At 39.4% G+C, this 24,206-nt stretch overlaps 2 protein-coding genes across 3 annotated transcripts in view; one reads left to right on the top strand and one right to left on the bottom strand.

Annotated features, from left to right (window-relative positions):
* The window catches only part of LOC128894060 (tyrosine-protein kinase receptor torso-like), a 296,503-nt gene that overhangs the window by 50,004 nt on the left and 222,293 nt on the right, over positions 1-24,206 (bottom strand). The window lies entirely within an intron of this gene.
* LOC128894055 (uncharacterized) overlaps positions 9,092-24,206 on the top strand; it is a 38,169-nt gene continuing 23,054 nt past the window's right edge. The window contains exons 1-2 of one of the 2 annotated variants that reach the window (XM_054155467.1): positions 9,092-10,965; positions 22,723-22,837. In XM_054155467.1, coding sequence (XP_054011442.1) covers positions 10,936-10,965; positions 22,723-22,837 — 145 coding nt within the window. In that variant the 5' untranslated portion in view covers positions 9,092-10,935. The remainder of the gene's footprint in view (positions 10,966-22,722; positions 22,838-24,206) is intronic. The other variant, XM_054155468.1, reaches the window with a different exon arrangement.

Raw genomic sequence — 24,206 nt, 5'->3', positions numbered from 1 at the left:
AAACAGTGTTCACAAGAAAATATTCTAAGGAAGTTTTCTTCCAGCAGATAATAAAAGTATGGGCTCAAATGAAAGACCTTACTTATTCCATTGTTGATTTCTAAGACACCTAGGAAACTCACAAAATATCACATCCAAACAGCACCAAATGCTAGAAAATATTTTAACAAAGCTTTCCTCCAGCAAATGATAAAATCCAAATTCCCAAGGTCGTTGGGTCCGTCGCAGCTCTTCAGAAGGCTGTTGAAAGAGGTTCATTTACGATACCCAAGGCGCCTCGATCGACACGCAGCTTTTCTTATGGGAAGGGCCACCTCAGGATGTATATTATGCATATATAAGCCGGGAACGATTTTATCGCAGCTGCCATTTTCTCGTACAACGACGCACCTCGTGTCGACGCGATGGCCCTTTTAGTAGACCCTAACCAGCCACCAGCTTGGCCCAATGGCCAGGTGTATAATTGAAAAAGTAATGCGACGCATCTCGCGTAGTGGCCAACCCCTTGGCTTTGGGCAAGTTAAACGTGGATCGTGGTTCCCCTAGGACCTGCTTGGCAGAATTTTCATGGGTGCTCCGGTCCCCTTCTGAAGACTTGATGAAGCAAACGTCGTAAAGGCCAGGAAAGACGAGGCTCTATACTGAAACTATTTTTGGTAACAGGTGAAAGTTTTTGGAATTTATTCCAGGAACTGCGATGCTCTTGGTCTTTACACGTTGAAATGTTTAAACATTACAAGTTGTAGAATTGTTTGGACGGTAGAACTGCAGGAGGATCGGAATACTCGGCGGGATTAGCGTAGATTTAGTTTGTACGTGTAATTCTTGCGCTTCCGTTCCCCGAGGATTGGAATGCTACTTCCGTGGAATTCGGAATAAGTTAGTTATTGATCCGAGCACGCAACGTCTTCGAAGCGTTGAATCTTGAAAGTATATTTTACTCAGTGGAAGCTATTTCGATGTGCTTCAAGTATTTCTTGAAATTTTTCTAATTTTATAGTGTTACTATTCCTTAGAATCTTAGAATCACCACGTCCAACAATCCCTGCATACCAAGTTTCGTACAAATCGAGTCACTTTCAACATTTTGTTCCGCCATATTGAATTTACTATTTTGAATTTTTAAGCTTTGAGTTCAAATTTAGAATCAGCGACTCCAAACATTCTTATATGCCGAGTTTCATCAAAATAGTTCCAAAGAAGACATGTATACTTCTTATGAACTTTGAGGGGTGATTTCATCCCCTAAAAATGAAACAAGACAAAATAAAAAAGTACATGTCAAATATTTCTCGATGATTCCTGTTAATGAAAATTAGTATTTAGGAGTTTTTGAGGCCGCTGATTACGAATCTGAACTCAACATTCAAAAATTCAAAATTGTTTAATTAATTTATGATAAGTGATCATAAGTATACCTAAATTTTCTAGATTGAAACATATTTAATTCTTCCGATTTTCATGTCATTCTTGATTATCTGTAGATCTATCAGGAGAATCATCATCGTGTATTAATTAAAATATTTAGAATGATTGCGGAAGAAGAATCGAAAAAGTCGAGAATGAGATGGAAGAGATGGAGGAAGAAAGGGGCTGAGTTTCTGAACTACCAGCGTGTAGTAAGTGGTAAATTGGTGTAGAGGGTCGCAGGAGGAATAAACGGGCAGTAGAAGTTATGCTAGTATTGTTCTAATTTAATCATACATGCCAGGAACAACCAAGATAGTGGTCCAATCCTGTTGCGACCCTCATGAGCAATCCACTATCTCTAGCACTGGGATTCTCCACCCTTTCCTCACCCTCTGAAAATCTTTACTCGACTCCATTCTACCCTTCCTGTTCTCCTATTAATTTCACTTCTTCCCACTTCAATAATATTTCATACATACAGCCGTTCACACATTACTCTATTTTTATTTAAATAATTATCACATTAGTTATTTTTGACACTGTTTCTTCATAATTGTCTTTAATCTTTATTTCACTTAAAGGGGACTAAACAACTTCATGGCCAAGATACCATTACTGAAATATTAAATTCTAAAATATTTGTAGACAAACAATTCCTTTACTAAATGTACCTTGTATATTTATAATAATAATAAATGAGACTACTTCAACCTTCATAAATTCATTCGTCGTATCCTCATAGTTATTATAAACAATTACACCCCTTAAGAAATTTTAAAGAATACCGTACACGTTTATTTCTCCTAATTCTTCTGCGACGCATCAACCTCGACGTCTCGACAGACATTTCCGACGCCTCTCAGGGCGTTTAGGTTCGTTGGTCGAGCGGCATCAAGCCTGACGAAGACGAGGAACATCCGACGTCTCTTTTGTTTCGTGGACCGCCCACCCGGAAACTTCTCGTAATTTGGTACTTGAACGGGTCGAGTCGTTCGCAACGGAAATGACGGGAAGGTGACGTTTTTCTCGATGGTGTTGGCCCCTCCGTTCTGCGGGTGATTACGTCCCTCGAAACGGAACGGCTGAGTCAACTGTAATGGCGGACGTAAAATGTGCAAGCGTACTGCCGCGAGTTTCCATTCACGGATCAATCATTTTAAAACGCGTTTCTTTGATGCTAGAGGTACAGCTTCATTCCCATTTAAATAAACTTCTTTCAGAAGTTAACAGAAGCAGTAACTGAAGAATTAGAATTTCCTGATAATATCTTTTTGATATATTTCTTATTCATTCTTACTCAGAGTAACTTCTTTGACAAATTAACAAAAATTGTAACAAATGAATTAGAATTTTCTGCTGGTGTGTGTATTAGAAAATAGTTCAATGTGATTGGTATCGGTAAAAGGTTAAACAAATTATATCAGTCAAAAACTGAATTAAATATATATAATGTAAGCGTGTATCTAATATGAATCTGTCGTATTCTTATTTTTGGTCCCACATAAAATAATAATATTACAACAATTTTACTTAATGATTTTATTTGATCTAAACGAAGAAGAACAACCTTTTATTTTCACAATCAATTGGACTCCAGTTTTTCAAAAATTTATTTCACTAAATTAGTTCGACGTGCATTTAAAACATATTTATTTAATTATGTAATTGTACAATTCAAGAATGTTATTTAAAGCTATTTGTAGCTATCTTACAGGCCGCAAAATAACGAACGGCCGATCTCGGTGTGAAAAAGGCAAACAATAATTGTGCGAAACAGTGTTCACGTCGAGATCGATATGCGAGCGTTATTTTATCGCGCAGGCTTCTCGAACAACGAGGAAGGGAAATCAGGGAGGATATAATCGTTCGACCAGCACGAATTAAACGGATTTTATCGTCGCGGCGTCCCGGCAGTCGAGTCTTAAATTAAACTCACTCGTTGCTCCGCAATGCACCGCCGCTACAAACGATCCGCCATTATCGTCGATCGACTGGATTATGTATTTGATGAAGCAAAACGAGGAAGATAATCGAATAGATTGCTCCCGGGCACGAAAGGCCGGTCTGGCGAATCGAAATATCGACGAAATAATGGTAAACACTATTATCGCGAAAAGTCTGTTTTACTCTTTAACGCTGGGGTCAAATTGTATTGTAATTTCTCTTTAAATAATTATATCTTTGGAGGTTCGAACGTTAATTCGCGAGAATTAGCGAATCTCGAGTTGTAGGTAAACTTCGTTAGCTGGATAAATTTGATTCTTTGCGAATGGGGGAGACGTTCTTGGTAAAGTTAGCTGTAAGTAGATTAAGTACGTAACTGGTCAGACACCACTTTCCAATTAATATGCACAGTTCTCTATTCGATGGTAGGTGTTAACAAATTATGAGGTGTTGCTAATTTTTGCAAAACTAAAAAATGATACTAATCGTGAACGCAACATTAGTATTTTTCATTTTTAGTGGCGTAAATAATTTATTGCCGTTTATTGTAAGGGAATGTAGAGAAAACTGTGCTGAATTTAATGGTGTGCAATACTTTAAGACAGAATAATACAATACCAACAATGAAACTGGACCAAGTAAAAGTGCTACGACATTTACATTAACAATTATTAACGAAATTAATATAAAAAAAATTGATTTTCTTTTAAACACATATTTTTATATTCATATTATAGCTCCTTTACAGAGATATACTGAAAGCAATAAATCCATATTGCCAACATGTGCCTTCTTTTTAAAATTCCTCATACAAGCTTCACTTATATGTATATACATATATGTTACTACATTTATTTCCCTTAGTAAGTACCTAACAAATATGTACGATGAAATTATATATATTCTGACAACTATACCATTTCAGCCCTTGAAGAAAGAACCACCCAATAATCTATATTCGATTTTATAATTTCAAAAAAGCTCAGAGGTGGTTCAGAACAATCTTATATGTATATATAACATGATACTACGTTTATTTCCCTTAGTAAGTACCTAACAAATATGTATGATAAAATTATATACATTCTGATAACTATACCATTTCAGCCCTTGAAGAAAGAACCACCCTCTGTATTCGACTTTATAATTTCAAAAAAGCTCAGAGTTCGAAACAATAATTTAAATAAAATTTGCCTTACCTGCTGTCACTTCAAAGGAGCCATTCCTCCCACAATAAATTCCTCAAAGGAATTATGCCAAGTCCTTATATTTGACTCTCAACCATGCCTCGGCGGAGAATTTAGGCGAAATCAAGCACGACAGGTGTCGCCACGAGAGAAAAGAGGCTTTGTCGGGTACCCTCGACAATCTTTGATCGCCGTGAGCCATGTTGCGTGATTCCGTCCCGATTAATTACCCAGGCGATCAGCCCCTCGTGAAGAGCCCTCACGGTGCTCTTCCTCGACGGTGTTTCTTTCAGCGGTGCTTGTGTACCCCTTTCATCCCCCACGGTCCCAGCGTTGACTCGGAAGCCACTCACCGGAAGTACGTTCTCTTAAGCGACAAAAGAGCGGGACGCTCGCACGACGCTCGCTCGTCGAGCCTTCGCACCGACGATATTCACGGGGAAGGAGGCTACTCGAAGACGAGATGTGACCCGAAAGAAAAGCTCTTGAAACTCTTTCCCGGCGTGGAACCTCGGGTGGGGATGGAACGAGGGAACGAGGCTGCGATCGCATGCGTCTCACGTAGGACGCACGTGCGACCGCACGTTCGAAATCGAGCGTCTCTCTTCGGTTCTATGGAGAGTGACGATTCGCTGGGAAATGAACCAGTGGTTCTTAACCATGTGTGTTGTGTGAATTATTTATCCCCTCTGATTGTAAGTGAAATAGATATTTATATGGGTACTCCTGTTTCTTGAAGGATATCGAGGATTGGGAGAAATAATCATTTGGGTTTTGGTGTTTTGACTAGAGTTGGGTAGAATGTAAAGGAGGATCTTAAACACATTCGCGACCGGCAGATATTTACGTTTCTAATACCGAGTACTGGCGAAAATAACAAAATTGTAAAGCTGGACGTCGCAAATTTGTATTGTTAGGGCGACGATAAATATTAAAAAATATGTTTTGAAATATCAACGTTGTAAATATGTAGTGTATAAAATTAAAAGATTTTCATATTTCTTTTATAACCAGGAATAGAATTCGAAGTGACGTGAATTAACGTCAGCGGTCGTGAATGTGTTAAATGTTTAAAATAATTGATGTTATGTAGTAGAAGTCTACCTCTACATTCTATGAATTATTCATTTCTTCTAATTAAAGATTAAGTGAATATCTACATGAATGATTACTTTTGTTGGAAGATTGTTGAAAGATATTGAGGATGATGCTGTGTATTGATTAGATGCTATGTAGATCTATACAGAGTATTAATAATTTATGTTTTATTGTTTCGACTAAAGCTAGATAGAATTTATTAATGTTTCAAATAACAGATGCTATAGATTAAATGATTACATTATATTTAAATTAATTACTCAGTGATTCTTAAACTGCTGTATTGTATGAACTGTTCATTTATTCTGATCATAAATAAAATAGATATCTAAATGGATGCTACTTCTATTTATAGATTGCTGAAAAATATTGAGAAAAATAGGCTGTATTGATTTGGTGGTATGTGAAGCTGTACAGAGTAATAATTTATCGGGGTAGAATTTAGTGAAACAATATTTCAAATATTTTAAATAACAGCTTCTACACAGATAAATTGGAATAGTCATTTCAGATACAAAGCAGAATGTCGAAAAAAGAAGTATTTTTATTGTAATACACTACAGCGCAAAATGAAATGTTTTTTTTTATATTTCCATTTCAAATATTCATCGTTTAAACCACTCCTTTGAGAATATTATTAATCCTGCTAAATAGTCCTTTTATTTTGGAAATAACTGTGAGTAATTGTATTTTATAATACCTTGGTTTGCGATTCGTTATCGTCTATATACAGCAGTAATTTAATATAATATTATAATATATATTATACTCTGCATTATTACTGTAAAATTAACGCTATTTTCATTTATTCTTTAAATCTGCTCTATCGATATGACACAGCGGTTAAGAATCACTGGCGTGGGCGAACGATTTGCTGGCTGAATGAAAACCAGAGAGCGCGATTTCGCTGCGAAGACTTGACTACGTAACGACAACCTCGTCGAGAAAGTTCCGCGGGTCTCGACTCTGTCTTCTTCATCGCTCGCCAACCCCCTTGGTGGATAGAGACGAAGTACGGAAGACGGAGACTCTGATGTTCGATGATTTATTGAAGTATCGAAATCGCCGTCGGAATACCAACGAGCTGGGCTCGTGACTGACGAGGCGTTCGATTCGATTTCGAGATAGTCTCTTTATCTCGATATTCCTCCTTTATTTTTTATTTGGTCGTTTAATATATATTTAATAGTTTGATCGTTTCATTGGACAAGATCACAAGAGATAAAACTTTAAGAATAATTCTTGATATGTATAACAATGTTCCAAAAAAGTTTGGTATAGTTATATAGTTTCCCTGAATGATGAAAATTAATAGACGCGACTATACCAGCAATGCATTAGCAGTTTGTATTTTTATCAACAATGCAGGGAATTTTCTATGCATAAATAAATAGTATTAAAAATATACCGAATCCTCAACTACAAAATAAAAGAAAAATGATTGAAGTGTATTAAAAATTGTACGAGTTGTGGCCAGATCAAATAGAACAAAAAATTGTCTCAACCCGTAGGACACGAGCATGCTACAGGGAAATAGAATAATATTCAAGAAACACTTTTCACCGACATACATAAATAATGAGTACCTAAAGCTTCTCGAATCCCCAGCCACGAAATAAAATAAAAATACCCGGAGAATATTAAAAATTAAAGAAGTTGTCGCAGCTTGTAAACCACCATCATGCTTCAAGAAAAAATAATAATATTAAAGATCTATTTTGTAACAAGGAAGAAGTTTAAACTCCGATACCTAAATTCGAATGAAGCTTACCACGGGGCTCGTCAATTTTTCACAAAAATAACCAAGAGCCTTTTAATCCGATAAATAGTTTTCCGTCGACCGAAATCGATCTCTGGTTTCGAAATTTGTCACGCGAATTCGACGGCTAATGAATCCTGCGTCTGCTTTCGGAATCAATCAGCTACGGGACGAGAGGCGCGGCGAAAATTAACGCCCGACGGAATTGCGCCGAAATTAAATGAAGATTAATTTTCGTTGGAAAGATGCGCGCGCCCCGGTTCGATCGAGCCCGACGATTGTGAAGCGTTTCGCGTGTTGCGGTACGTGGAATCGCTGAAAAGCCCGCAATCGTAGCGTCTCGTTCGATATTCGGGTAACAAATGGCTTCTAGGGAAATAAAAAGCGAACGATGAAAGCCCGCGGTCGGTGGGCTTTTCACCGGAACTCGCCGGATTTGATATTATAAATTCATACCGGAACAATGCCCGCTATTTATGTTTACATATTTGTTACGTATGTGTTTCTCTACTTTGCGCGGAATATGCATGAATGTCGGACTAGAAAATATCGCGAATTATTGATTGTCGTAGGAATGGTAGTGTACGTCATACGCGTATGGAAACGTAAAGGTATTTTATATTGGGTTGCTCATATTTGATAAATGTATGTATATTAAAAAATGATGTGTTTGAAATTGTACATTTTAAATATATATATTTTATTTGGAATTACTTATTTTATATATAAACAGATTAGATCTAAATATGTATGTAGAATATAGGAAACTATATATAAATATATAGAGTAGATTTAGTTCTTTTAATAGTTTAAAAATGTGGTCTTTTTGAAGTAATATGATAATCCTTCGAAATAAAAAAGAAACAAACGTGGAATGCTACATAGAAATGATTTGACAATTTTTCTTCTCACGGTATCATGTTCCTTCTCTTAATTTAAATCTATTCAAAAATAAAGAAAGATACCGTAGATAATATTTCTCTAAATTAACAAAGCTGCGAAACTATTCAACATTCCTGTGTGCATATTGGTAAATCTTACAGGTATATTTTTAATTAGTAATAGAACATATGTGAGCACCTGAAACCTCAAGGAAATTCAAAATAAAAACAGTGGACATGTACTTCTTTTTTTCACAGCATGGTTAAGAGATGGAATTTGGACTCTTATGCTATAATAACTCAGAAATAGTTAAAGAAAGAAGAATAGTATTCCAACAAAAATTGCATGACTCTACTTCAAAGCCCTTTGCACCCTCTAAACTCTGCCTATAGAAACCAAAAGAAATACCTGTCATCTTCATCCTCTCTATAAGCCCCCTCAGAATTAATTCGAATCAAATCCAAACCATTGCTTGCAATCCCCACTTTTAAGAAACAATTGAACTGACTAGAATGAAAACGAAACTGCATTAAAAGCAAAAGATCTAAAGCGTACATCGTATTCCTCCCTTCGATAGAAGCAGACGAAAATTACGAAACGTTACGCCAGGGTAACAAGGTGCATCGTTCTCGATCTGTACTTAGCTATTCCCCTGCCAGTCACCCCCTTCGCCCTCTCCCGTTAACGCTCGCGAAGTTCCAGAATTTCCGCGCAGCTCGTAGCAGGCGGAAGAGGAATGGCTCGGCTCTCGAGAGGACTTAACCAGGAGGCGAGAGGAGGTTGAGTGGGGACGGTAGCAGAAGAAATTCCGCGTCCTACGTAGCCATATTATTATCACGCATCGCTCCACCTTTATCTCAAGAGAATGGAACGGTTCGCGCGCGCGCGCGAAGAGGGTGAAACGCCCTCGAGAAAGAAACGAGCGCTTTTATTAGAATTTTTATTACGTTGCGCGATAAATTCTCGAACAGCGTTTCTCGCGCTTCCGCGGTGGAAAACCCGTCACGACTCGGAGAATTTCAATTTTCTTGTTGCGACGACAAGAGCAGCGCGAGGAACGCCCGCGCCCCGCTGTGAGCTTATCTGGAGGGAGTACGTCGCGGGTGAAATTAAAAGACACCGATTGCTGTAACGCTTGTTCCTGCATCGACGTTTCAGGTGGAAGTTTATAACTTATTGTAGGAATCTAATGACTTTAAAACGTATTACAGCTTGACAACGAATTATTTATTGTCTGACTTTTACAACTGTTTCGACCGAACTAAACTCCGAATTATTGTAAATACCAAATTACACCGCGTTCTCACGCAACCATTGCATACACGGATACACTCAGACACTTACCCTCATATTATTATATCACACTCCTACATTATATAGTATACATAGTGTGGTTTGATTTCTAGATTTTGTTAAGGGGTGTTATCTATTGTTAGGGATGATCTAGAAAGTTTCAACCCTTTACTGAACACCTAATAGGTGATATTATTTTTTCTTTCATGCTCATTTTTTTTTATTGGATCTTGAGAAATTATTTTATAATATAATTAAAATGGTTTCTGGTAATACTCTAGGATGAGGCAGTGGTAAGTGGCAAAGTTTAGCGAGGAATACAAAAAACGATAGAAATTTAAACTTCATAAGATGGTTATTAAAGTGTTAGATGTCTAAAATTTATTATAAAAATCCCAGGTCTAGTTTAATCTTCGCGTATCGATACTTCAATGAAAAACTTGAAAGAAATATGAACAAAAATTTCAATCGACGAGGAGAACGGAATATACAATGACAATTCTGCAACGTCAGTCTTCGTCGCAGTTGGGGCGAAAACGATCACTCGAGGAGACTACAATCGAATATTTAATTTTATGGTAATTGTGTCCTGGAGCAAACTCGACTCTTCAAAGAGAGTCGAGGGCACTTGAATCGCAGAATGTTTCTGTTAATTGACAGGCACAGGTGTGAAAGAATTGTCCCCCTTGCTGGAGACTTTGAGAACACAAGTACTGTGAAATTAAATATCATATTGGGAGCACTTTTACCTCTGAAGACTCGCGCCTACCCTTTCCATAGCACAGCGCATACTAATAACAATACCAACTGCGTGTGAGAGTACTATTAAAATTATTAATTGTATAATTAGAGTTTCTGTGAAACCAATTTTAAAAGTTATGTTCTTTTGAAAATGACAACCAGTTGAAAACAGGACATGGCAATAGCTATAAAAAGAAACAACAGATTAATAGAATACAATCAAATATCTTCTACGAATACTGAAAAATAAAATTATTCAACGAAAGAGTACCTTTTCTGATCAATAGATAAAATAATGTAACAAGAAATAATTTAAATGACTGAGATAAATGCATAGATAATAATCGATACGTCGTTTGTTTGTTCCAGCAACAGCAGCAACAGGCCCAACAACAGGTGCAGCAACAACAGCAACAGCAGCCCCAACAGCAACACCAGCAACAGCAACCGCAAGCTAACTCGCCTGGGAGCGGAAACGTAGGGAAAAGCAGTCCATCGCCAGGGAATTCCGCTTCCCCTGGCACAGTCACAGCAAACAACAAGTCGCAGACCGAGCCGAAACCGGTTGAGTGCAATTTGTGCCATAGGAAATTCAAAAATATACCAGCTCTCAATGGCCACATGCGACTCCATGGTGGTTACTTCAAGAAGGTAGGTTTATTAATATTTATTATTAGTATTATGAATACTCAGAGTATTCGAGTCGAACGTTGTTTCATTTTGCACAGTATCTTTAGTCATTATTATAGGGTTGGAATAGGAATAATGGTAAAAATAGTATAAATGGTACATAACTTTACATTTTACACTTTACACTTGGCATTTTACACTTTACACTTTACACCTTTTATGTCTAAAGATCTTATTACAATTTCGCAGCCATTAGCTCTCGGTATTATTCGTATTATATGAAGGATTGTTCGTTGCGAATAATACCGATTACCAGGTCTCACCACGTGGAGGTTGCTGCGACTGGAGACCCGGAGATAGAAGGAATCAAACTTCCTTCGATCTCCCTCCACATAGAGCATACATACGTACATGCATACTCTACATAGAGTCAACGAGCTTAATACTAAGTACGAAACGATGAAAATCACAGGAAAACAAAATTCCCTTCGATTTCCAAAGTCTAAGCCTGACTCTGCCAAATAATTATTTGAACTCAGAGGGTGAAGCTAAATTGCGATCGCGACACGACGCGACCATGAAACTGGACATACTGAGTCAGTCCCGTTTCCTCTTGTTGGATCTGGACTCGAGAGGAAAACGACCGACGCCTCCGAACCAGTCCTCCACATTCTGCACCCCGTTGGGAGCCACTGTACGACCCGACTTGCACCCGTCTCACTGCGCTTTGGACTTACTGCACTGCGCCGGGAGCCTTGGACTACACTAAACGTGATGCAGGAAGTAGAGAACCGATCCGGAGGAGCCGATTGTCTTCCTCTCGAATACAGATCCACCAGGAGGACGGCAACCGACCTTTCTGTCCAGTTACACAGTTGGTCACTTCACTTGTGACATGAAGTAATAGTGACCGAAGTGGAGAACAAAGTTGCGAGTCCAACATGGACCTACGAACAAACAAATGAATTGAACAAATGATTAATAATTATTTGATAGAGGATAGACACTCGTACACGCATGCCTTAAAACTAACTTAGGTACATGCCTTAAAACTAACAGAACCATGCCTTAAAATTAACCAAACCAAACTAAGGTACCCACAAGCAATACCAAGCTACGATAACTAAGGGAAACTACACAAGCAAAAATGGGAGGGACGCGAGACGCGGACGCGCGATCGCGAGATCCATATCGACCGATGTATCGTCGAAGAATGAGCTCTCACCCCCTCGTATACCTGTCTCGGTCGAGGGTCGCGGCTCGCTTGTGCGTGTCGAAGTAGAGAAGGGGAAGGGCGAACAACAACCGCGTGGTTGTTGATTCGATGGCTCGTTGGATCCATCGAGAAAATAATTTGTGTAACATTAATATTACAGCAAAATCGTATTCCCCATCATTGTTTAAATAATAAGTATTGTTAATAATTGATTTAACTATTGTCAGAAATTAATATTCAGTTTGTCCAATCGATAGATATTAAAATATTGACAAATTTCTCACGATTAATGTCTTGATTGAATACTTATTCTGAACCGCAATTGTTATTAATGTTTAATCGGACACTGAATGATACTGTATGTATCACAAATGTTTACTTATGTCGGAGATATTAAGTTTTAATTGTTCCAATCAATAGATATTAAAATATAGAAAAATACCTCATGATTACTTGTTTAAATTTTATTCTCAATTTTTCGTGTTCGGAAATATTACTGTCTTGAAAAACATTGGTATAATAATCTGAAACTTTAAAATGCATTAAATATGAACATCAGAATGATGACATAAGAATGTCACAATGGTAAACATAGTACAAATGGTAAAAATGGTACTTTGAGAGATCGTTTCTCATCTTCTGCCCGTTGTTCTGTCTATTCAACAGTAACTTCGACATAAATACATAACATATCATACAATTTTTTCATTGTCTCTAAAAGGATTAGTACATAAAATATCCTTAATCAATCGTTGGTCTAAATTCAACAATCTTTATCAGTTGAGGAAAGGTTCTTTACCTCCGAATTAAAGTTACTCAAATCAAGACGCGAATGCGCCTCGTTCTGAAAATAGCATTGTACCCGGTATACTCTCACCATAAATCCACTCAAGCATCTTAAACAAACTTCAGCGGCAATAATTCTCATTGTCACGTCTCCCCTGGAAACAACTCACGTAAGAAACAGTGATCTCCCCTAGCATGTAGTTGATTCCAGTCCCGCGGCTCATCAATTCTCCTCGAAACCGTCTCGAGATGAGAATTACACTGAATATCCTGCTCTGCTCACCTCCTCCGTACAACCCGGTACAAACTGCATTCGAGCCCGAGGACAGAATTGAATTCTCAAGAAGAATTTCATGAAGTTTACCAAAGGCCGTGCAGCGTGCAAGGTTCAGCGGCATTACCATATGAATTCGCAATCCCAGAAACTCGAGCAGCGAGCGATCGTGTAATCAACCCGTGATTTCATGAAAATCTCGTCCCTCTCCTCCTGAAATGTAATCAACCGGCGATTTCATGAAAATCTCGGGCTGGTTACGTTGCAGCGCGTCTTCTCTCGCGGTGCATCTCGAGGCGATAATCGTCGTTGGATCTAGGAAAGTAAAAAAAAAAAAAAAACAAAAAAGAGACAAAAGCAGAAAGAAAAAAGAAGAAACGAAAGGTTGGGAGAAGATCTCCAGGAGAGATCCGCTCGATTTCAGCACGCCTCGTTCCTTTTCCGTTACCACCTCCCGCTTCCCCACCGTGAGTGGAAAGTCCGAACAGAGGGCTCTTAATAAGGTCAAGGAAGAGTCTGGCTGTTACAGTCAGTTGGAATACGAAGATCAGCGATTTTCCCGTCCTTTTTCATCCCTCTTCGCTTTCGTCGCGGAACTCTCTGCCCCTCGCTGATTAAAAATGTCTTAACGAACGGCGTGTCGTTTATAGGAAAGTGCTGAAAGAGATTCGCCCGGGAAAGTTTCCCGTGCCACCCCCTCGATCTCGATAAGGGGGGTAGGGGGCGAGATTGAACAGCCCCAGAAACGTTTACAACCCTCGATGGAACGATAACTGAATTTGCCTGGCCACGGATTGAATGTGCATTGATTGATTCAGGGACACGCACAGTACTTTTCCTTGTTTTCTTTTTTGGATAGTCTTTTTGTTTGAAGTTTTTATAGAAAATAGGGGGGATGTGAGTCGTTCATTGCACGAATCGATTAACTCCATAAAACAAAAAATAGAGAAATGCGATGAAATGGCCTCTGAAATAAATTATTTATTACTCAATGGACAAAAGAATTTTGTAGTTTAACCCTTTGCAAAGGGTTAATGGCGTTGATTTTCATTATTCGGGAAAGTTATAATGAATATAAAAAGTTATGACTGTACCAACTGCTTTGACGCTTAAATTTAAGATTTTTCAAAAAGTCGAGTGAATCGATTTGTGCAGTGAACGGTTCATATTTGAGTACGTGTTTCGAGAATGGCGTGGGGTATCGTCATCGATTGACCGGGTGTGTTAAGTCTGCGACCCGGTCCCTTCTTGTTTAGTAGTTTGAATATTAAACGGAAGCGCGCGGTCTAAACTATTTGAAGGACTACCCAAGTAGTTTGGCAACGAAATTGATTATATTAGGTCATTTCGCAAGGGTCATTTCGGGCCGAATCGATCACTTTCTGTGCTCTCGAGTCTGGAGATCTTGACGAAATTCAAATGTAGTCCACGTGAAGTTGAAGGAAGTTTAGGAAGAAGCGTTGGCGAAATGAACCATCAAAACACACATCTTGTACATCAATCTTCTTTGAATCTTCAAAGACATCTCGCAAGAACTGCGTGCATGGTTGGTAACTGGAAATATACGCTTGTATATAAGATTTTGCGACACTCTCATTAAACTGTCGTCTTTGAGTGATCTCCGTTGACATTACTTAATCATAGCTGCACGCTACATTAGCGAGAATGCAGTGCCTGACCTGTCCGCAGTATTTCATCCATACAACTGGACTCTGACGTCATCTTTACTTGTAAACACCGTATCACTCCCGCCCTGTAAACCCTGTGTCATCTTAGCATGCGACAAGAAACCTTTCACCCAGCTTTGCCTTGCGTTATTACTCCCAATCCTACTACAGAGCCTTCAGAACCCAATGCAATACTGCTGTTGTGCGCATTCAAACTTGTGCCAATCTCCTACGTCAATTCAAAGTTTGTATAAATTCAAGTTTCATAGTAGACATGTTTAATATCCAAGCTATCGAGTGTGGTAAACAGAGGAAGCTACACAATCGAAACATCAGAGATTTGTGTTGCTATAACAGGTAATGGAAAAATGATAGCAAGGATTCTGGAGTCTGAATGTAACTGCTCTTTGTACTGAGTTTATTAATTTTATTATTAAGTGACGTTGTTATTGGTACTATTTTTTTTATTTGAGTGACTCCTGGTTAAATGTATTGAATTTGTTTTCATCTTTTTAATTAAATGGGAAAAAAGTGGATGCTCGATAAGGTAGAGTTATAGTGTCTGATAACGTAGGTCGTTAGTTGCTTTCAAGACTTATCGGCAGATTGTACTGCATTGCCAACAGAGATTACCTTATCGACAGTGGCATTGCTTAGTAACAAACGCACTCCATTTTGCCAACAGGTATATTACACTTTCCACTGTCTTATAATAATCACTTCCCTTCAATGCGCCATAATCATGCATAAAATAAAAAGGAAACATGGAAACCAATCCATCTAGGGATTTTAGCATAACGCAAACAAGTTTGACAAGTGCATTCGCAATTGCACCTGACTGGTACTTCCTGACTAGTTTCAAATAGATTGATCTCTAATTAAAGTCTTGATTGCATCTTCAACTCACACGTAAGAAAGAATGTATGGCTAGTGATCGACATGTCTCTTGGACGTATACTGATTGCAAACAAAAATACTCCAACTCGTCCATTAGAAGAGATAGATGAACAATCATAAATAGAATTTCCATTTCTGTTAAACACATGCTTGTCAATAACCGAATCTATATTTCTTCTGATCATATGCTGGTGCTAATCATAAATCTTCCCACTCGTACATATCAAACTGTCGATCATAATAAATTAGGAAAATTGTTCTTATTGAATCACTCTCTTGCTCTAACAAAAGAATAGATGTCTCTATTCCTTCTGAATCTATTCTGATCCCAACCAAGAAAATTCTTCAACTCCGACTTCAAGGCAAAGGATGAGTGACTAACTATAAACACAACCACCACGTTTTCTGAACATATACGTTTCTCATCTTACATAGTAACAGATGTCTCACTAATTATAAACAGTGTCCTTATTTCTTCTGAATCTATCCTGATCCCTAATCAAAGAAATTCTTCAACCCCTACTCCAGCAAAGGATGACTGGCCAATTACATCCACTATCCCCATATCTCCTAAACATACCCTGATTGCAAACGCAACTCCCCCTCGCCTCGCACGCGACTAAACAGCAGACAGTCGCGAACAAAGTTCCTACCACGTCTTTCCGCCATACACTGATCGCAAACGCAAATCCCCCGGACTCATACATAGCAAAGGGTCGTCAGCCCTGGCGATCGTCGCTAACGGAATCGCCCAAACAGTATCGCATCCTAGTTCGCCGACACGCGATTAATCCGTCGCGCTACTCCCAATCACGATCACCGACAATTTCACCTTTCGATCGTCCCACCTCATCCGGCTTCGCAATCGTCCACGCGAGCCAGGAGTCGGAGGTGAGTCGATAAAGCAAAGACTGGGACGAGTAAATGAGTAAAGACTCGTCGAGAGGGAAAGCAACGAGGACGGGCGGGAGAGGGCGCAGATGGAAAGGTAAGGCGATGATCGAATCCAAATGAACCCATTAACAAGCTCTTTGGTTCCACCGGATCCCCCTGGCAATCCGCAGCGGACCGGAGACGGAAAGATTGGGAGCGATGAGAGAGGCCCGTGTAAACATTGTCTCGAGCTTTCTCCATTATGTAGATTGAATCTGAACTGGTTACGAGGCTGTGGGGGTGGATGGGGGCCGAGGGGGTGGTGGTGGTTTCAGCCAGAGCTCTCGTTTCGAGCTCGACTGGTGAGTTTTCAGTGGCCGTGCTCTCTGTCGCGTTCGCCACGCATCCACCGTATCCGGTTTCACGTCCAGCCTTCCGTTCATGCGGCTGCGTCCAGATCCATTCATTCTGATCTGTGTACACATTCATATTCATGCTCGCCGCGGGGCGCGGACGAAGGTTTGGGGAGGGTGGTGGCCTTTATGTTCGCCGTGGCTGTTCGCGATCGCGTGCATTAGAAGTCCGCGCGTTCAGAGACACGTGAACGGTTCACGGTTCACGGCGGAGAATGGGGGCTCGTGAGTGCATTCGGATTTCTGAATACTCCCATTTGCACCACGAGCGTTGCACGTGCGTGTTGGTTGGCTGATGCGTGAGCAGCGTTCATCGATTTCTTGTCCGACAGGAGTCTTGTCGCTTCTGGAGAATTCCCGCTGCGAACGGTAAAGTGGGTCGAACGATGATGCAGCGAGCCCTGTGGCAGGAAGCTCGTTCTTGTCTTTTAGGGTTTATGAAAGGATATTGGAATCTATTTTATATGGGACGTAGTTTGGTCGTGTTGGAGTGTTTGCTGTTTTGAGGGCTGTTTAAAATTTTTTTATTTTTTATTCAGGTGCTCTCAAAAATTGAAAAGGGTCTTTGTTACGTCTAACTTGTGACCTAAATTGTATTCTCTATGTGGCAACGCCAAGAACACAGTGTTACAAGTATATACGATCATAAGTATAACAATATCTCACATACGTTTACATCTCGTATACGTCAGTATATATTTTTCATTCTATCTTCATAATAGTATTTCAAATATATTCTTGAGACAACTCTAATTAATTGGAGCCCAAACCCTATTTGGCCTAACTTGTCTACTTCGAGCGACGTGCCCCAAACACGCGAAATTAAAATAGACCGAATCAGGTCACGTTTGGACACATATTCTTTGGAAAATCCTCGCCAATCTCTTTTAAACTGTCCCATAAGAAATATATATAGGGTTGTCTGGAGAGTCCATGTCGATTTTTGGTAGGTGGTACAGGTCTGAATATATCGGAATGGTTGAAAACTAATAACATGTATACATCCCTTAAAAAGTGGAAAGGTTGTGGAACAAAATGGTATTAAATAAATATATGTGAAAATTTAAATGTAGCTTTGAATTTTTCTTAAAACGTGTCACGAATTTTCTGAACAACCCAATAATTTAATTATGTCCACTTCCACTTGAAACTCAAACTCGCCCAACTAATATTCCTTAGAATAAACATCAACTGTTTAAAACTGTTGTTTTTTCCAAGGAACAGCTTCCCTATCACGAACCCAGTTGTTTTCTATGTTTCGACAGGAAAGACTTGGCGTTGTCAGGTCGGTTGAGAACCGGACACCTCGGTTCGAGGAACATGTCGGTGAAATTGACAGCTGGGTCTGAATCCTCTAGGGCAGAAATTGTTCCGGACGGACGAGAGCGGTTTAAGGTTTTGTTGGTTCACGTTACGCGGGAGAGGGGATTAAGGGATTCGTCGGCGGTTCAAGTAATACAAAAATACTCGCCGGACTGGTGCCAGCCGCGGCGAATATTTTTAACGCGCTCGTTTGCTGAAAACGCGGCGTTCTTGCGCCGGTGGAACCGATTAAAGCTTAATCCACGGATAAATAGAATTGGGTCGTTTCGCGTTTAGACGATAAATACTGCGGAATTGAATGAAAACTGTCTGCCTTACCGAAACCCTTGAAATTTCCAGATACGTGTCGAAAGTTATGAAATTTACTACCTTTTCTTCGCTTTTTATTAAAAAACGAAAGGTCGTAATGTTCGAGGTACGAGATTGAAGACACATCTTCCCGATCATCCCAACGGAAATTTATAGCATGTTACATCGTAAGCGGTTAGACCTGAGTGCATTTTTTCCGAAATTCTAGTCAAAGTTGGTAATCATTATTCTCGTAGCGTAGTTACAACGTGAAACAGGAGATAGGAGAAGTTGCATGGAATTTTAGACAGTTGCTTGGTAGACGGTATCAGAGGTTTCAGTCTAATATTGCCCCGGGCCAGTTCCGTGAAAGCGTACATTTGAATTTATCACTGGTTTTCGAAATAGAACGACGAAAATGCGAACTTTGAAATTCCTCAGGGTGGGTACCTTCGTATAAATAGTTTACACGCTGGAGATATAGTTCAGAACAAAACACAAAAAGTATGGATTTAATTCCTGCTCGTCTGTTTTGGATTTCCAGAATTTTCATAGCGAATATTTCGTTACATAATCTGCAATTTCAAGTCGAAAATCCCTCGTCCAGAACTACACGAGTCGAATCGCCGTGGTACCAATTTTCATATTTACTTTTAGACAACGAAATGGAGGTAGAACCGTAATTGATGATTGATTAGAAATCAGCGAAGATGAAATGACCGATTCGCGTGCATGCAGACTAGTGGAACCGTGATCAATCTTCTCCAATTCCGAATGCACTTGTCAGTCTTGTTTTCGTTATGGTTAAATTTCTACATGGATTGATTTTCTTGTTTCCTTCTTGTTTTGTGCATGATTACTGCGCACTAAAGCGAAATGATTATTATAAGACAGTGGAAGGTTTGTTGATAAAGCACAATGCCACTGTTGATAAGGTAATTCCTGTTGGCAATGCAGTACACTCTGTCGATAAGTCTTGAAAACAACTAGCGACCTACATTACTCAACGGTATAACTCTACCTTATCGAACATCCACTTCTTTACCATTCAATTAAAAAATGTAAACAATTTCAATACACTTACATAACCAAGAGTCCTTCAAGTAAAAAAAAAATAGTATCAATACCGACGTACACATGTTGTCACAAATACCATTCGATAATTTAACGTCCAAGCCTGCCCTTTTATCCTCAATGACGTCAAGAACTCCAAGTTCCGATACACCGCGCGTAAAAGTTCCCTAGAAAACCCATCGATTCGCTGATTAAACGCTCCCCGCTCGCCACTTAATTACAAAAGCTACAACTCTGCGCAACAAACGAGCATCTCGCGAGCGCCTCTAATACGCCCACTCTAACACGGGGAATCCCGTGATCAACTTTCCCGCCCTTTTACCACCGTACAATCAACCGCGCCGTGCAGCGAAAAAAAAAGAAGGATAAATACCAGAAAAATGGAGCGAGTGCCAAGCAAAAAGAAAAAAAGAAAAAATAGGAAAAAAAGAAAAACGAGGTGAAAAAGTCCGCGTAGGACACGTGTAGGAAGAGGAACAACGAAGCTTCCCAATTAAAATCGGAGAAAAAAAAGTTGGACGCGCATTACGGTACAGGGGAGACTGGCTGGTTCGAGGCTGGAATCGACACGGATCGAATTGATGAGTCGAAGCGGGCGAGCGTTCCGCAATCAATTTCTCGCATTAACGGTCGCCGATCAATATTCATGAAGCGAGCGCGGTACGCCACGTCAAAGACAGAGTTCAATTTCGTGAGAGGTGATATATACACATACGTTCCAGACCTGGGACGGAGAAATGATAAGGTGGGAGGGGGGGGGGGAGTTGGGGGGGCTAGACGGCTACATATCGAAGTAGCGGATAGGAAATTGAGGAGCACGATGACGATCAGCGATTACCGGGGGAACCCCACTGCTCTAGCCATTAAGGTTCGATCAAGATGACGACGTCGGACGGTGGGTATCACGGGACGAGTGATGCATAGTTCCTCGAAGGGGACGGATTCGCGAAATGGGACGAAGATATATCGTTCGTGCGACGTGGACGCATGCTAATTATCGCGTCGTCCGAGGCTTGGGACAATTAACCCTTCGTTTCACCGAGACCACTGATTTGCGCAGAGTTCGATCGAGTGTATTTACCGTGCGACGCGTTTAACATTGATGAAAAGGTCTAGGGTAAAATGAGCGAGGTGTATGGGGAGGGAGGGGGTATTTAAAATGTATTTTCACTTTTGCGTGGTGTAATTAAAGTAGAGATGCTCTGTTGGATAACGCAGAATTTTAGGATTCTGTAGGATTTATCGACGGAGAGTTCTGCGTTGTCGACAGGGATGGTCTACCTTATCGACATACATAGATACTGTGTTGGAAAATAATATGTATTTAACATTTGAAGTGGGCTATAAATCTAATTAGAGTGATAGTACTAGCCCGGGCGTGAGTTATGTAGAGTACACGGTTGATAAGGTTGACAGTACTCTGTCAGGTAATGTAGTACCATAGTTGGTAATAGAATTTATCGACAGAGTGTCCTACGTTGTACGTCCTATCTTATAGACAGTAATATTATGCCTTATCGACAATGGTACTTTTTTTTGCCAACAGGGATACTCTACCTTGCCAACAGATATCTACCTATATTAGATATTTTACCTTACTGTACATAGAGCTTTTTTCGACTACAACTACACTCCTAGTAGCAATATTGTTGATTGCATTACGAATCAGGATTGGTTACATTACGTACAGTTGTATGCATTATTCGTTGTCCATTCAATGCCATAGACCTCCAAAATAAAAGATCGATTTCCACACGTGTATTCTACATCTTAAGATTAAAAGCCGTGCAAGGACACAAATACAGAAATAACTTTAATTACGTGATGAGACACGATGAGAAAATTCTGAAAATGATAAATATCTTTCATTAAATTGCAAACTGCTAATTACGCGCTCAGCTGTTTGCAACTAATCTTCCGTATCCTTGTACCTTATCGTTTTCTTCTCTCCGCCCCGTCCTCCTTCATCCGTCATCTTTATCTCCCTCTCTTCCCTTTCATAATCCTTCCTGAAGTATCTGATCTCTTCCGTCTAGTTCCAGCATCCCTTTTTCTCTCTCTTCGTACCACTTTTCACGGTTTTCCACTCTCTTGATTCCCTCTTTCGGCGCGCTTAAGCACGACTTAATGTTCTAATCGATCTTTCGGCAACGAGAACCCGTAAAATTAGATCCCAGACGACTCGCGAATTTTAGACGAGGTCAAGCAGGGGCCCTCCGTTACGCAACGAAGCTTTGTCACCGATGTCTGACCAAGATTCCTGCTTAGCGAGAGTCTCGAGATGGCTGGGTAATTCGCGACAAAAGCCCAAGACTCGGCTGGAATGCTATATTCATATCCTTTTGTGGCCATCGAACAATATTCGCGGCACTTTTCAATGGTATATCTTTCGGCAACTCTTAATGAAAACCTTTACTTTATTAAAGGGAGTTTGAGGCGGTTGACATTTCGTTTGAAGTACAGCATTGAATATGAAACGAAATAATTGGAATTTACGTAGAACGTGTGCATCACTCAATGTTTGTTATTGGAATATAGAGAAAGATATCAGGATTATTGGAAACTATTTCTGCTAGTTAGCGATAAATCAAAATTATGGGAATGATGGGTAATTAAATAGCTATGGGAACACGACTCTAATATATAGCAATTAATTGATGGATTTGTTCTATTAGAACTCGTTAGAACTAATGTAGCGATAAATGATTTATGAGTATGTCAGGCATTGTTCTTTTAATTTTGAAATATGAATTGGGATAAGTAAAAGGATAGCGTTGGAAGTAATGTGTTTGGAAAGTTCTAAATTTAATTCTTTGAATTTATTCATGAAAAAGAATAAAGCTATATAATTGATTTAAAGGTTATCGATTTATGCAAAGGCAGGTGTTGAACACGATAAAGTGTGAGAAGTTCCTACAAAAGAAATTTATTAACTTCGTTAATGTGCTTCGTTTTGAATTGTTTCAGGATGCCGAGAATAAGAAAAGCGAGAAGAAAGAGGTGGTTGGACCGCCTTTGCAAACCGCGTCTGTCAGCGTCAGAGCACTTATCGAAGAAAAAATTATCCAAAAGAGAACAACTGGTAAGTTTTATTAATAAATCTAGCCCTTTGTTAGCCAATGTAATTCTTTTCAATCGGAGAACGTGACACATATTTTGTGAACTGAATTTTAAGTGAATTTAGAGAAGTACGACAAATTCTGCTTTATACACAAGCAGCTTTTAACGTTCAAATTATAATATGCCGTGATAATACAGCGAATACGCAAATGAATATTCTACGGTACTTTAATGAGTAATAGATTGGTTCTATCGCTATATATAGTTTCTATCCCAGACTATTAAAGCCCTCCTTTTTTTTATTCGTATTCATATCGGATCCTGAATAATGTTATTGATATAACGTTAACGTAGAAATTCGAAGGGCTCTAGAATGGGTGTACAATTTCAATGATTTATGTACCCTGGAACGTATCTTGATCCGGCTGTCTCTCTCCCTCGTTCTCCCCCGAGCGTTCCCTGTTCCTGTCTTTTACCCTCATACATTTTGCAAACTATAATCATAAGGGGCGGGCCGAGTTATATTAACTGTCAGGTTACATTAACTTTAGTTCAGACGTATTCGGGAGTCAGACGTGATATCAGCTTACACAGAAACCACGTGACACTGGTTACGTGTCCCAGAACAGTTGGCATAAGTTCCCTTCCGAATAGTTAACCCGATCCGAAGGTTAATAGGGTTGAGACTTGGATTTACTTTAGAGAACACGTTTATCTGAACAAGATTTTTAGGATTTATACGTTTCTTTCATGAACCCACCCGAAAGGTAGTTGGGTCTCAATCTGTATACAGGGTGTTCAAAAAAAAGTATTCAATATTTATATGGTGTATAGGGCACACTGTACCGAGTAAAAAAGCTTCATTAAACATAGGTCCAAAGGTCAACCGTTTCTGAGATATAAACATTTTTGTTTGCTAGTATCATCGTGCAGTTAAGGCACTTCCACTACCACGACCATACATAAAATGCATATCTGCCATTTCTTCATTCAAATAATACGCTGACATTTTCGCGATACTTTACACTTTCGTGATATCTAAGTTGCCGATCCGCAACTGACTAAATCTCAATGAAATCTACTGTCGGCACTCGAATGGGAACATTCAGAACGCAATTTATAAACCCTGACGTAAACATCGGATACGATGGAAGCATGTAAGTCAATCATGATACTAGCAAACAAAAATGTTTATATTTCAGAAACGGTTTACCTTTGGACCTATGTTTACTAAAGCTTTTTCACTCGGTACAGTGTGCCCTATAGACCATATAAATATTCAATGCTTTTTTTTTAACACCCCTGTATAAATAAACTATATTCACTGTGGCGTATTCTCTAGTAATTATCAAAATCTTTATTCATTTTGTCATGAATTGGTGATGTAGAGT

Source organism: Hylaeus anthracinus, unplaced genomic scaffold (genome assembly GCF_026225885.1).
Source record: "Hylaeus anthracinus isolate JK02 unplaced genomic scaffold, UHH_iyHylAnth1.0_haploid 3, whole genome shotgun sequence".
Classification (NCBI taxonomy): domain Eukaryota; kingdom Metazoa; phylum Arthropoda; class Insecta; order Hymenoptera; family Colletidae; genus Hylaeus; species Hylaeus anthracinus.
The sequence above is the reverse complement of the archived record's forward strand: the minus strand, read 5'-3'. Positions and strand labels throughout refer to the sequence as shown.